The sequence below is a fragment of the Poecilia latipinna genome, unplaced genomic scaffold (genome assembly GCF_001443285.1).
Source record: "Poecilia latipinna isolate Pla-1442-1.1 unplaced genomic scaffold, P_latipinna-1.0 Scaffold1787, whole genome shotgun sequence".
Classification (NCBI taxonomy): Eukaryota; Metazoa; Chordata; class Actinopteri; order Cyprinodontiformes; family Poeciliidae; genus Poecilia; species Poecilia latipinna.
In genome coordinates, this window is record NW_015114403.1 from 28,346 (window position 1) to 39,839 (window position 11,494).

An 11,494-nucleotide genomic window follows, 5' to 3' on the forward strand; every position below is an offset into this window, starting at 1 on the left:
CGTGTGCGTGTGCGTGTGCGTGTGCGTGTGCGTGTGCGTGTGCGTGTGCGTGTGCGTGTGCGCGTGTGTGTGTGTGTGTGTGTGTGTGTGTGTGTGTGCGTGCAGCCCGTGTTGCCTCACACTGCGGTGTGTTTTGCGTGCGGCGAGGCGGGGAAGGAAGACACGGTGGACTCTGAGGAGGAGAAGTTCAGCCTTTGCCTGATGGAGTGCACCATCTGCAACGAGATCATCCACCCCAGCTGCCTCAAGGTGAGTCGGACTGGACCGGACCGGACCGGAACCAGCAGCAGCTGTTGCTCATGTTTGAGAAAACCTTTCATCTCTATAGCAACCATTGAGCTGTAAAACGCCTGGATGGACCTAGACCCGCCTCCAGGGCTCCTCCCTCACCCAGCTCCTTCAGACTAGCCAGCAGCAATTAGCAAACAGCTGCTGAGTTCATTACAGGAGCTGCTGCTCAGAGCAGCGCTGGTAGAAACGTTAAAGGGTTAATAGAGGAGCCATGTTGGGACGACTTCCTTGAGGCGGAGCTTCAGGAAGAGCAGGAGCTTCTTAAAGAGACAGAGGTCCAATTTCAAGTAATGTTTATTGAATTCATATTTATGAAGCATTTTAATGACAGGTGGAGGAAAACGCAGAACACCGGCCCTTTAATGTCTGGACCAGGTTCTGACCTCACTGACCTCACCTGTCTGGTCCAGAACGCCTCCAGAACCGAACATTTCTCTCTTTCTGTCTGATTTAGTCCATGGGACTCTGAGCTGCTCGTTGGCTTTGGTTTGATGGAGGTGAACCTGGACCGGTTCTGCAGCCGGACCAGTTCTGGAGAGCAGAACCTGCTGATGCCGTCTGTGTTTCCGTCTCTGCAGATGGGAAAGGCGGACGGGATCATCAACGACGAGATCCCAAACTGCTGGGAGTGTCCCAAGTGCCACAAGGAGGGGAAGACCAGCAAGGTGAGTCGGTCCGGTCCGTTCCGGTTCGGTCCGGTCGCCATGTTAGTAGTGAGTTCTGATCAGATCTGTCTCTCGGGTTCAGGACCAGGCGGACGGGTCGGGGAAGCGCCGACTGGACAACGGGGAGGCGGGGCGCTGGAAGCTGACGGATGACCCGCCCCCCAAGAAGAAAGCCCTGCCCCCATTGGAGGAGGCGGCCAGACCGGACGGCGGGCACAAGAGGAAGAAGGAGAAGGAGCAGCCGATGGACAGCGGGCCCAAGAAGAAGGTGAGCCCGGTCCGTTCTGTGTGGTTCTGGTTCTGGTCTGGATCCGCTCTGATCCGCTGTTTCCTGTTGCCCTTCAGATTAAAGGCGCGCATGAGAAACGCCTCAAAAAGGTACGAAGCCTTTCATTTCTTTGACCAGCTCTGAAAAGTTTCAGTAGATTATCAATAAAAAACAGTGAAGACCAGAAGTTTACATACACCCAGTGAAGCCACGCCCACGTTTCCTGTCTGAAGTTACATCAGAACCAAACTACTCTGGTTTCAGAATCACTAAAATGATTTCTGTTTGCTGAAAGGCATCAAGAGGAAACATGAAGACATTAAGAAATAATCTGACAGATTGTAATCCATCTTTGAAATGGAAATGGTTCTGAGCTGAAGGTTTGGTTCTGATTTACCAGACAGGAAGCAGCGTGTCGGCCGCCCGACCGACATGTTGGATTCATGTTGATGTGAATTTAAACACAGAAGTTTCTCTCTGTTCTGTGGTCAGAAACCTAAACAGGAAGTGGGCGAGTCGAACGGACCCGGTTCTTCCTCTGTGGCGGCGGCAGGAGGCCAGCAGAGCTCATCCTCCTCCCAGCCAGCAGGGAGCAGCGCGGCGGCGGCCGGAGCCACGTCCAGCGCTGAGCAGCGTTCGCATCACCGCGAGAAGCTGGAGCGTTTCCGCAGGATGTGCCTGCTGGAGCGCCGGCCCGAGTCCTCCTCCTCCTCGTCCTCCAGCTCCGAGTCTGACTCCGAGTCCGACTCGGACGACTCGCTCCGGGACGAGCAGGGGGGTGGATCTTCGCCCTCGTCGTCCTCCCCGGCCCCACCCCCTCCAGTTGTCTACGGCAACAGCGGCGGGAGCCGTGCTGAGCGGGAGCGGAGCCGCAGCGAGCGGGAGCGGGCGCGGCGGCTGGCCGAACTCGGCTTCAGCGCCAGCGACGAGTCAGAGGGGGATGGGGGGAGGGGCGAGGAAGAGCGGGAGGAGGAGCCAGCGCGTGGGGGCGGGGACAAGGCCCGGCGACGAGGAGGGGGCGGGGCCGACGTGCCGTCAAGGGGACGCAAACCCGGTTTGATAGACCCGGAGGAGGACGACGTTCCGGAGCGGAGCAGGAAGAACTCCGCCTCCCTGCCCCCCCCCTCGCCGCTCTCGTCCAATCAGATCCCTCCATCCTCACTGCATGATGGCTTCGCGGCAAAGCAGCGCAGCAACGGACAGGAAGCACGCAACGGGCGGACCCGGGGCGGGGCGGGGGGCGGGGAGAAGGAGAACGCCAGTGGCGTTCTGGCCAATCACAGACACGGCAGCGGAGGGGGCGGAGCCAAAGCCAGCCGCGGAAACAAGATCCGCAACAACAGCAAGACGCCAAGCCAGAGGAGCGGCGTGTCGTCCTCCATTCCCACCTCCAACGGGGGGGGCGTGGCCAGCAGCGGCCTGCTGATGTCGGCCATGGCGGCGTCGCCGTGCTCGCAGCCGTCCCGCCTGGCGCCGCGCTCCCAGGTGATGAAACGCAGCCCCCCCGCCGTGCCCTCGCCCCCCCGGCCCGTGCAGATGGAGCGGCACCTGGTGCGGCCCCCCCCCGCCTGCCCGGAGCCCAGCTGCCTGCTGCTGGACTGCGGCTCCGCCCACATCATGACGCGTGACGTCTGGCTGCGAGTCTTCACCTACCTGAGCCAGCGGGAGCTCTGCGTCTGCATGAGGGTGTGTCGCACCTGGAGCCGCTGGTGAGTCACTTCCTGTTACCTGCTGGGCGGCTCGCCAGCTGGCCACCTGTTGACCTGTTGACCCGTTGACCCACCCAGGTGCTGCGACAAGAGGCTGTGGACGCAGATCGACCTGAGCCGCCAGCGCTCCATCACCCCCCCGATGCTGAGCGGCATCATCAGGCGGCAGCCCGTCTCCCTCAACCTGGGCTGCACCAACATCTCCAAGAAGCAGCTGATGTGGCTCATCAACCGCCTACCAGGTGACGGTGCCGCGCACGCCTCCGTAGCGCTCCGCGTCGTTCCTGTCGCGGGTCGTTCTCATATAACCCTCTCTCCCCCTCCAGGTCTTCTGGAGCTGAACGTCTCCGGCTGCGCCTGGCCGGCCGTTTCGGCCCTCTGTCAGGCCGTCTGTCCGTGTCTGAAGCTTTTGGACCTCAGCAGAGTGGAAGACCTTAAAGATTCTCACCTGAGGGAGCTGCTGGCCCCCCCACCCGAGTCCCGGACAGGTGAGTCCCTCCCCATCTCTCTAACCTTCTGTTGGTCGGCCCAGAGCGGCTCTGAGTGTCCTGCGCTCTGATTGGTCCTCAGCTCCCAGTGAGAGCAGGGTGGGGCGGTTCCAGAATGTGACAGAGCTGCGATTGGCCGGTTTGGACCTGACGGATGCGTCGTCCCGCCTCCTGGTGCGCCACACCCCCCAGCTGACCCGGCTGGACCTGAGCCACTGCCTGAACGTCAGCGACCAGACGGTCCGCAACCTCACTGTGTCGCCGCTGAGGGAGAGCCTCACTCACCTCAACCTGTCAGGTAGGCGGGGCCAGCGCTCCTCGTCCTCATCCTCGCTCTTCATCAGGCTCACTGTGTGTGTGTGTGCGCAGGCTGTGTGAAGCTAACTGAACAGTGCGTCCAGCTGCTCCAGTGCTGCTCCGCCCTGCAGACGGTCGACCTGCGCTCCTGCTCCCTCCTCTCCGCCGAGTCGGGACAGCTGCTCTCCTTCCCCTTCCTGTCCTCCTCTTCCTCCTCCTCTTCCTCCACCTCCTCCGCCGCTGCCTCCTCTTCCTCGGCCGGCGCCGCCACCGTCGCTGCTAACTCGTCCTCCTCGGCTCTTCCTGACGACAGAACGCTGCTGAAGAACAGCTAAGTCATGTGACCGCTTTAAGCCCCGCCTCCGCCCGTGTTACACTACAAGCAGGTGAGGAAGAGGAGGAGCAGCTCTTCCTCAGAGGAGACTTGGTGAAACTTAGCAACCCTGAGCATGTACATATTCATTCCTCTGTACATTTATGGGTGTGTGTATATACCTGTAGTTTACTGTAAATGACCTTTGACCTCTCTGAACACTCCCTCCTTTCGACCAATCACGGCCCCCCTCGTCAGCTGCTGATTCAGCCACACACACACACACACGCACGCACACACACACAGAGCTGCTTCCTGAAATGTTCCAGCTCAGCATTCCTCCACATTCCCATCAGAATCTCTGTGGGTCCGTTCGGACCGGTTCGGACCCAGGCGCAGGCCTCCAGTCTGTTCCGGCACCAGGTATTTGGACCAACCCTCTACCCTGCCCTTGTGTGTGTGTGTGTGTGTGTGTGTGTTTAAACTGAGCCTCGTCAGCCCCTCCTTGGTTCTGGTCCGATCGAATCTTGATCTCGTGTTATTTCTCAGGAGTATTTTTTGTTGACGTTAATTTATTCGGTGCCACAGCAGCACTTCCCGCCGCGGTCTGAGCCGGTTCTGGTCTGGTCCAGGGTTCTGCTGCAGTTCGGTCCGGTTGGAGGAAAGGGGACGGAGAAACTCCACAGAGTGACTCATCTTGGTTTTTAGAGGATCTTCATATCGCTGCTTGTGGCTGACCTCTGCGGAGAGAAGGTCCGATCTGGTCCGGTCCGGTTCCAGTCCTGGATTTATTCTGGAAAATGTTGTTCATCTCCTTTAGATCATATCAGAGCCTTCATGTCTTTATTTTCTGTTTCAATTCATTTTCAGTATCAAAACGAATAAAACTATCAGGAGAGGATCAACCTGGCAGACACCCAACAACTGGTTCTGATCCGAAAACTGGTTCTGATCCAAAATGACCAATTCATCAGAATTCCAAAGATAATTCCAGCTCTGAACAGATTCCTGAACTAAAACCAGATTCTGAAACTCTGAACTAATTCTTGGTTCTGACCCGGTTCCTGGCTCTGACCCGGTTCCGAAGACATTTTCTGCCCGGATGCATAAAGGAATAATAATAATTGAGACATTTTCTGATCGTTTCTCAACTGAAGATGAGTGAAAAGCTGCCAAACCCAGGAAGGCTTCAGGACGAGTCAGATCAGAACCAGTTCAGAAACTGGATCAGAACCAGTTCAGAAACTGGATCAGAACCAGTTCAGAAACTGGATCAGAGGACCGAGAACTTAACTTTATTTCTGAGAAAAAAAATGATGAGCGGTTTATCACTGATGGCGCCTGGTTCTGGTTCTGGTTCTGCTGCTCCTCCTCTCTGTGTATTAATTTGGAACTGGCCCGGTTTGGCTTGGTTCGGTTCTGCAGAGGGTTTGCTGGTGGGCTGAATGTTGCGGCGCCTCCGCCCTCGTTGTGCCATAAACAGCAGCAGCTCACCTTTTTATATGTTTTAAGTTTTTTTTTTTTTTTTTTTACAGTGTGGGAGGGGGGGTCACTTTGTGGGCTTCACCTAGCAACAGGTGAGCAGATCGAAGCTGATTGGTTGAACGTATCAGTTTTGGATCTTAGTATATTCTCGATGCACTGGATCAACTCTTCGTTCCCTGCTCCTCTTTTTTTTGCCAAATGTAGTTTTTATTGTGGAAAAAGGGGCATTTCCTGTTTCTTTCTGTTTTTGGTTTGTTTTTCTATTTTGTCCACGACTCTTCCAATGTGTTGATGGGAAACGAGGAAGAAGGTGGAACAAACGGTGAAAACAGACAAAAAAAGACCAACTCAAGGCAGCTACGTATGAATGACTACTGTACAATGAGGAATAAAGAAGCAATGGGTTCGTTTTTACTCCTGTCTGTGTGCTTCTTTCTCATTATCTGCTGGTTTAGCCTTAAAATGATTAATAAGCAGGAGATCTCAGTTCCTCCAACATCGGAGGAGATCCAGCAGCACTTCCGGTTCTGCCTGGAGGATCCATCAGAGTTCTGGTTCTGGATCAGATAATCCAGAGCAGCCGCTTTACTTCACCTCCACGAGATGAAGGCTGTCAGCATTATCTTCAACATCATCATCATTCAGGTTCAGACAGGCGCAAGACCCAACCCGTCCAGGGACTCCAGACCTGCAGGGGGCGCTCCACTTCATTCTGGGTTATGTTTCAAAGCTTAACTGAGCAGACTCCTGTTTTACTCGTGAACAGATTCACAAAAACTGAATGTTTTGGAGTGGAATAATCGAAGTCTGGACTTAATTCGCTGGCATAACCTTAAACAGGTCGTTCTTACTGGGAAACCCTCCAACATGACTGACTGGATCAAAAATGCTCCAGTGATGCTGCAGACTTCGTACCAGTTATGTTAAGAGAGAAAATATTTCTTCACAAAGAGGCAGGGTGGTCAGGTTTTTAGATGAAGTTATCCCCTTAACAGTATTCATGTATTTACTCAAATTATCTGTTATTTTTCTGATCTCCAGACTACACAAGTACTTTTGGTTCTATGGGGTAATACACCCTCCGCAACAGGAGGTGGCGGTAATGGTGCCGTCCTCCCGGATGGTTCCGCGATTAAAAAAGGCATGGTGACGCCGTACGTGCGTCAGTGCGTGATATCCCTCCGCGTGAGAGAACCGCGCGCTCCTTTCCCTCGCGAACGGGCGGCGTTTCTGCGAGCTGCGGCCGTTAACATTTCCTGCACCGTCCGAGTAAATCCCAAACGAATCTAACCGAGCCCAGCCGAACCCGCCCTGTGGCTGCCTCAGACCGGGCTCCAGGGACACAGATCATCCGCTGTTATCGAACCCGACCAAGTGAAGAGCGGCGGCGGCAGTAGCAGCAGGAGCAGCCGGGCCACAGGATGGAGCTCATCACTATCCTGGAAAAAACCGTCTCTCCAGGTGAGTACCGGAGCGGAACCGGTTCCTCCAGGTGGATCTGGGGGGCTATGTTCGGTACCGATGGAGCGGTGGTTGAGGACCCGGGGAAGGTTTATCTTTGGGCGGAGGGAGCTGTTAGCTCTTGATGCTAAGTAAGCTAACTGAGGCCTGCCGTGATGAGTGACTTCGCACTCTGCCCGGACTTAAGGCACTATTTCAGGGGAATCTACACCAACCACAGTGCTCTGACCCAGTCGGAACTCAATGGGAGAGCGTAACCGAGGGGATCAGGTCACTCAGCGGGTGAGGTGGCCGTTGGAGGAGGCTGCACCGGACGCCGACCCTGCCCATACCCAGTGCAGCTGCTCGGTTAGCTTGTTGGCGCGGCTCACTTGCACCGTCGGCCTGCCCCCCTCCGGTTCATTACCCAGAACTGAAAACTCTTCCAGGTTACAGAATCGGATAGTTGGAGTTGTTATCGCTAAACGTTGTTCCGGTTTTACTGACTCCCGTCACCAGAACCGCTCTTGTTCCGGTCAGCGGCTAGCGTTAGCAGCTAACACACATGTTAGTTCGTCGGCGGGTTCCTGCCGCAGAGCGGGCTGTTCCTGCGTGGAAATAGACCCACTACGAGCAGAGATCAGCGTGGATCCGCCGCCGAGGAGCCGCTTAGCAACACACTTCAGGTCTCAGCTGCAGGTTAAAGGGCTGTTTGGGTGTTTTTAAGCTGTGCCTCAAAACATAAAATACCTGAACGAACACAATCTGGACCGAGTTTCTCTACAATAAAAACAAGCTCAGCTGTTTAACTCTGTTAATAAAATCAGGAAATATCTGGAGTTGTTCTCATCCTGATCACCTGAGATCAGAGCAGGAGTAAAACATGCAGCTCCACCTCAAGCAAACACAAGAGATAAAAATCAGCTTTGACAGATTTTTAAAAGCTGTTTGTTCGTCATTTTATCATTTCATCCTTTTGCAGAATGTGTGATTTAAGAGAGTTTCTCCATACTAAACAGTAAAACTGATGTAACCTGGACTGGATCATTCTTTACAACACTCGTCATGATTTTATGGTTATTGCAGCATCAGTGATAAACATCAGCTGTGCTGCGTTTAGGACCAGGATGACCTGATCTGGGGTCTGTCTGAACCCAACGCATAGCAGGAAGACTTTAACTCCGTTTACTGCAAGTCGTGTCATTATTGCTTGATTTTCTCAAAGGTTCTGGAATATTCTACACTGCCACCTGTAGAAGGTAGGGTCAAAGGTCAAGGAAGGAACCCCCAGAAGTGAAAAACATGAACATGTTGCTGCCGTTTCTCACGTTTTCTTCATCGCATGAAGTGAATCAAAGGAAGTGAGCTGCAGGAATCCAGCTGGTTCTGTTCTGGATCTGGTTCTGTTTGGTTCTGATCCGACCCGGCGCTCCAGAGTGACTCCTCTTCCTCTCTGTCCTCAGATCGGAATGAACTGGAGGCGGCGCAGAAGTTCCTGGAGCAGGCGGCCATAGAGAACTTGGTCAGTACCGGAGGGGGGATGGAGAGCAGCTCACACACACACACACACACACACACATTCAGCCGCAGAGAGCCAGTCACACCCAGGGAGCTGCCTCTTTCTTCCACCTGATCTTCTTCAAGCTGATGATTAAAATCCCAGCTGCAGTTCGTTTCCATCCCAGTCTCTCTCCTCCCAGTTAAACCAGTTCCTGCAACAGGGAACCTGTTTCTGCTGGTCCAGATTTTATTCATGAGAATCCATGAATGAAATATCAGAGCTAAAAAGTAGCAAAAATGAAACTTCAGCAGCCCAGACAGTTTTAATGTTTCAATAGTTTTGATTGACTGTCTTGTATGGCAAGCTGTTTTAACATAAAGTGGTCTGAGCATGGAGTCCTGCAGAAGAAAAGAAAGGCAGGAGCCAGGCTGGAAAGCAGAGCTGGGCGGAGCAGTCGGCTCCACCGGGAGCACGGCTGCTCTTACAGCCAGACACTGGGTCCCAGTGGATCCGGTAGTGGATCTGGAAGTGGATCCCTCCATGTGAGCGGAGGGGACGTCATCAAAGCCCCAGTTTTAGATTCTGAATTGGTAAACTGTTGGTAAGCCCCCTGCTGAGCTGTCCAGGCAGAGGCCAGCAGGATTTCTTCTCACCTGAGACTCAGATTGTAAGTAAGCAGCTGCTGAGCCACTGATGAGCCCAAACGTTTTCACAGTTTATTTAATTATTTAGTGACGAGTCAGGATGTGAAACATGTTTGACAGGTTTCACTAATTTCTTGACGATGAACTGAATGTGATCAGAGGAATCAGAACTGGTTCAGACATCAGAGCTGATTTTATGTTAAAACTGCCTGCCATAGACAGGGAGGATGCTGGAGAGAAACTGATTAGTGCGGTGGAGGCATCATGATGTGGGCCTGATGAACAGATTAGAGTGTGTTGGGTTCTGGTTCTGACCCGGTTCTGTCCCCAGCCCACCTTCCTGGTGGAGCTGTCCAAGGTTCTGGCCAACCCCGGGAACACGCAGGTGGCGCGGGTCGCAGCGGGGCTGCAGGTCAAGAACTCGCTCACCTCCAAAGACCCGGACGTGAAGACGCAGTACCAGCAGCGATGGCTGGCCATCGACGCCAACGCTCGCCGCGAGATCAAGAACTACGTAAGGACCCGGCCCGGTTCCGCTCCGGTCCGCTCCGACCCGGCTCTGACCCGACTCGTCTCTGCAGGTTCTACAGACGCTGGGCACGGAGACGTACCGGCCCAGCTCGGCGTCGCAGTGCGTGGCCGGCATCGCCTGCGCCGAGATCCCGGTGACCCAGTGGCCGGAGCTGATCCCACAGCTGGTGGCCAACGTAACGGACCCGTCCAGCACCGAGCACATGAAGGAGTCCACGCTGGAGGCCATCGGATACATCTGCCAGGACATCGTGAGTCCAGCCGCTTCTGAAGGGTCCGGTCCAGAACCAACCGGACCCTTCAGAACCAGCCTCCAGGACCGATCCGACCTGTAAATCATTGGAACCAAAATGAACTGGATCGATCGTTTGCTTTGGTCTGATTCCGGTTTCCTTTATTTTCAGATTTTACATTTTTTTCAAATTGGATATTTTTAATTAATTTAATTTTCTCAACGAATCTGAATTCTACTTCCTGTCACATGATGTCATCAGCAGCATTTGATTGGCTCATTTCACCAAAGCTAAATTATGTAAAATTATTTCTGTTTTTTCTCGTTTTGATAAAATGATTTGTAAACAGGCAGAAATAAGAAATTAAATGTTTATCTTCCAGCTGACTTCATTATTTTTTTCTTTGGTTCTAATTAGTTTCTGTTTTTCATGTTGCTGTTAATATGGCCGTTCTTTCAGTTCTGATTTTGCTCAATTTCAACAAGAAAGAATAAGTGTAAAGAACTGAAGTCAGAACCGGCCATCTGTTCCACCCGGTTCCGTTTGTGCCTGACAGTTCTGGTTCTGACCCGCAGGACCCGGAGCAGCTGCAGGAAACGGCCAACCAGATCCTGACGGCGATCATCCAGGGCATGAGGAAGGAGGAGCCCAGCAACAACGTGAAGCTGGCCGCCACCAACGCGCTGCTCAACTCGCTGGAGTTCACCAGAGCCAACTTCGACAAGGAGGTCCGGAACCAGAACCAGAACCGGTCGCTGCTCCTGGGCTGTGTGAGCGGCACATTGACCTGTGTGTGTGTTTTCAGACGGAGAGACATTTCATCATGCAGGTGGTGTGTGAAGCCACGCAGTGTCCTGACACCAGAGTGAGTCCGATCGGACCGAGCCGCTGAAGCTCCGCCCCTCTGCTGAGCCGCTGTAACTCCGCCCCTCTGCTCTTCCTGTGCTCAGGTACGCGTGGCGGCGCTGCAGAACCTGGTGAAGATCATGTCGCTGTACTACCAGTACATGGAGACCTACATGGGCCCCGCCCTGTTCGCGGTAAGAAACAGGAAGTCTGCTCCTTCCTCAACCAGGAAGTGATGAAGACGAGCTCGGGTCCAAACGGGTTTGGGTTCAGCCTAGTGATGGGTAGATGAGGCGTTTCAACCCAAAGCAAAACTGTGTTGATACTGTGTCACTCAATACTGACACCTGCTGGACATTAAAAATTCCTACAGGCAACGTGGTGATTTGATGGCCTAGTCCAAGGGTCCCCAAACCTTTTCCTGAGGGCCACATAACTTTTCCCTTCTCTGGTGGGGCCCGGAGTCAGTTTGTGACAGGAAAAGTGACGATTGCAGGAGCCTAAATGTAAAAATGTATCGTTTTCCAGAAAGCAAAATCAAATAACCCTCTCTGGGTTCTTCAGAAAACAATCCAGGAAATAAATAATAACATTATTAATGAAATAAATATTTTCTGGACTATAAGCCACAGATTTCTCTGCCGCTCCAGGTTTTCCACAGCGATGCAGCAGAGGACAGCCAACATCTGAGTCATAACAGGTCAATTGAAAAAGGAAAAGTTGCCAATAGTTTGGGGACCACTGACCTAGTCCATACAATAATGAAATGAAATTTTATTCGAA

The 11,494-nt window shown here is 53.4% G+C and overlaps 2 protein-coding genes across 2 annotated transcripts in view; both read left to right on the plus strand.

Annotated features, from left to right (window-relative positions):
* Positions 1–5,930, plus strand: part of fbxl19 (F-box and leucine rich repeat protein 19) — a 13,524-nt gene extending 7,594 nt beyond the window's left edge. Inside the window, exons 3-11 of the mRNA XM_015061193.1 lie at positions 106–249; positions 870–956; positions 1,039–1,224; positions 1,302–1,334; positions 1,717–2,933; positions 3,012–3,175; positions 3,260–3,421; positions 3,504–3,719; positions 3,791–5,930. Coding sequence (XP_014916679.1) covers positions 106–249; positions 870–956; positions 1,039–1,224; positions 1,302–1,334; positions 1,717–2,933; positions 3,012–3,175; positions 3,260–3,421; positions 3,504–3,719; positions 3,791–4,053 — 2,472 coding nt within the window. The 3' untranslated portion in view covers positions 4,054–5,930. The remainder of the gene's footprint in view (positions 1–105; positions 250–869; positions 957–1,038; positions 1,225–1,301; positions 1,335–1,716; positions 2,934–3,011; positions 3,176–3,259; positions 3,422–3,503; positions 3,720–3,790) is intronic.
* Positions 5,931–6,675: 745 nt separating this feature from the next.
* The window catches only part of kpnb1 (karyopherin (importin) beta 1), a 32,746-nt gene continuing 27,927 nt past the window's right edge, over positions 6,676–11,494 (plus strand). The window contains exons 1-7 of the mRNA XM_015061195.1: positions 6,676–6,977; positions 8,420–8,478; positions 9,433–9,615; positions 9,683–9,883; positions 10,441–10,593; positions 10,671–10,730; positions 10,816–10,905. Of these exons, the coding sequence (XP_014916681.1) occupies positions 6,938–6,977; positions 8,420–8,478; positions 9,433–9,615; positions 9,683–9,883; positions 10,441–10,593; positions 10,671–10,730; positions 10,816–10,905 (786 nt within the window). The 5' untranslated portion in view covers positions 6,676–6,937. The remainder of the gene's footprint in view (positions 6,978–8,419; positions 8,479–9,432; positions 9,616–9,682; positions 9,884–10,440; positions 10,594–10,670; positions 10,731–10,815; positions 10,906–11,494) is intronic.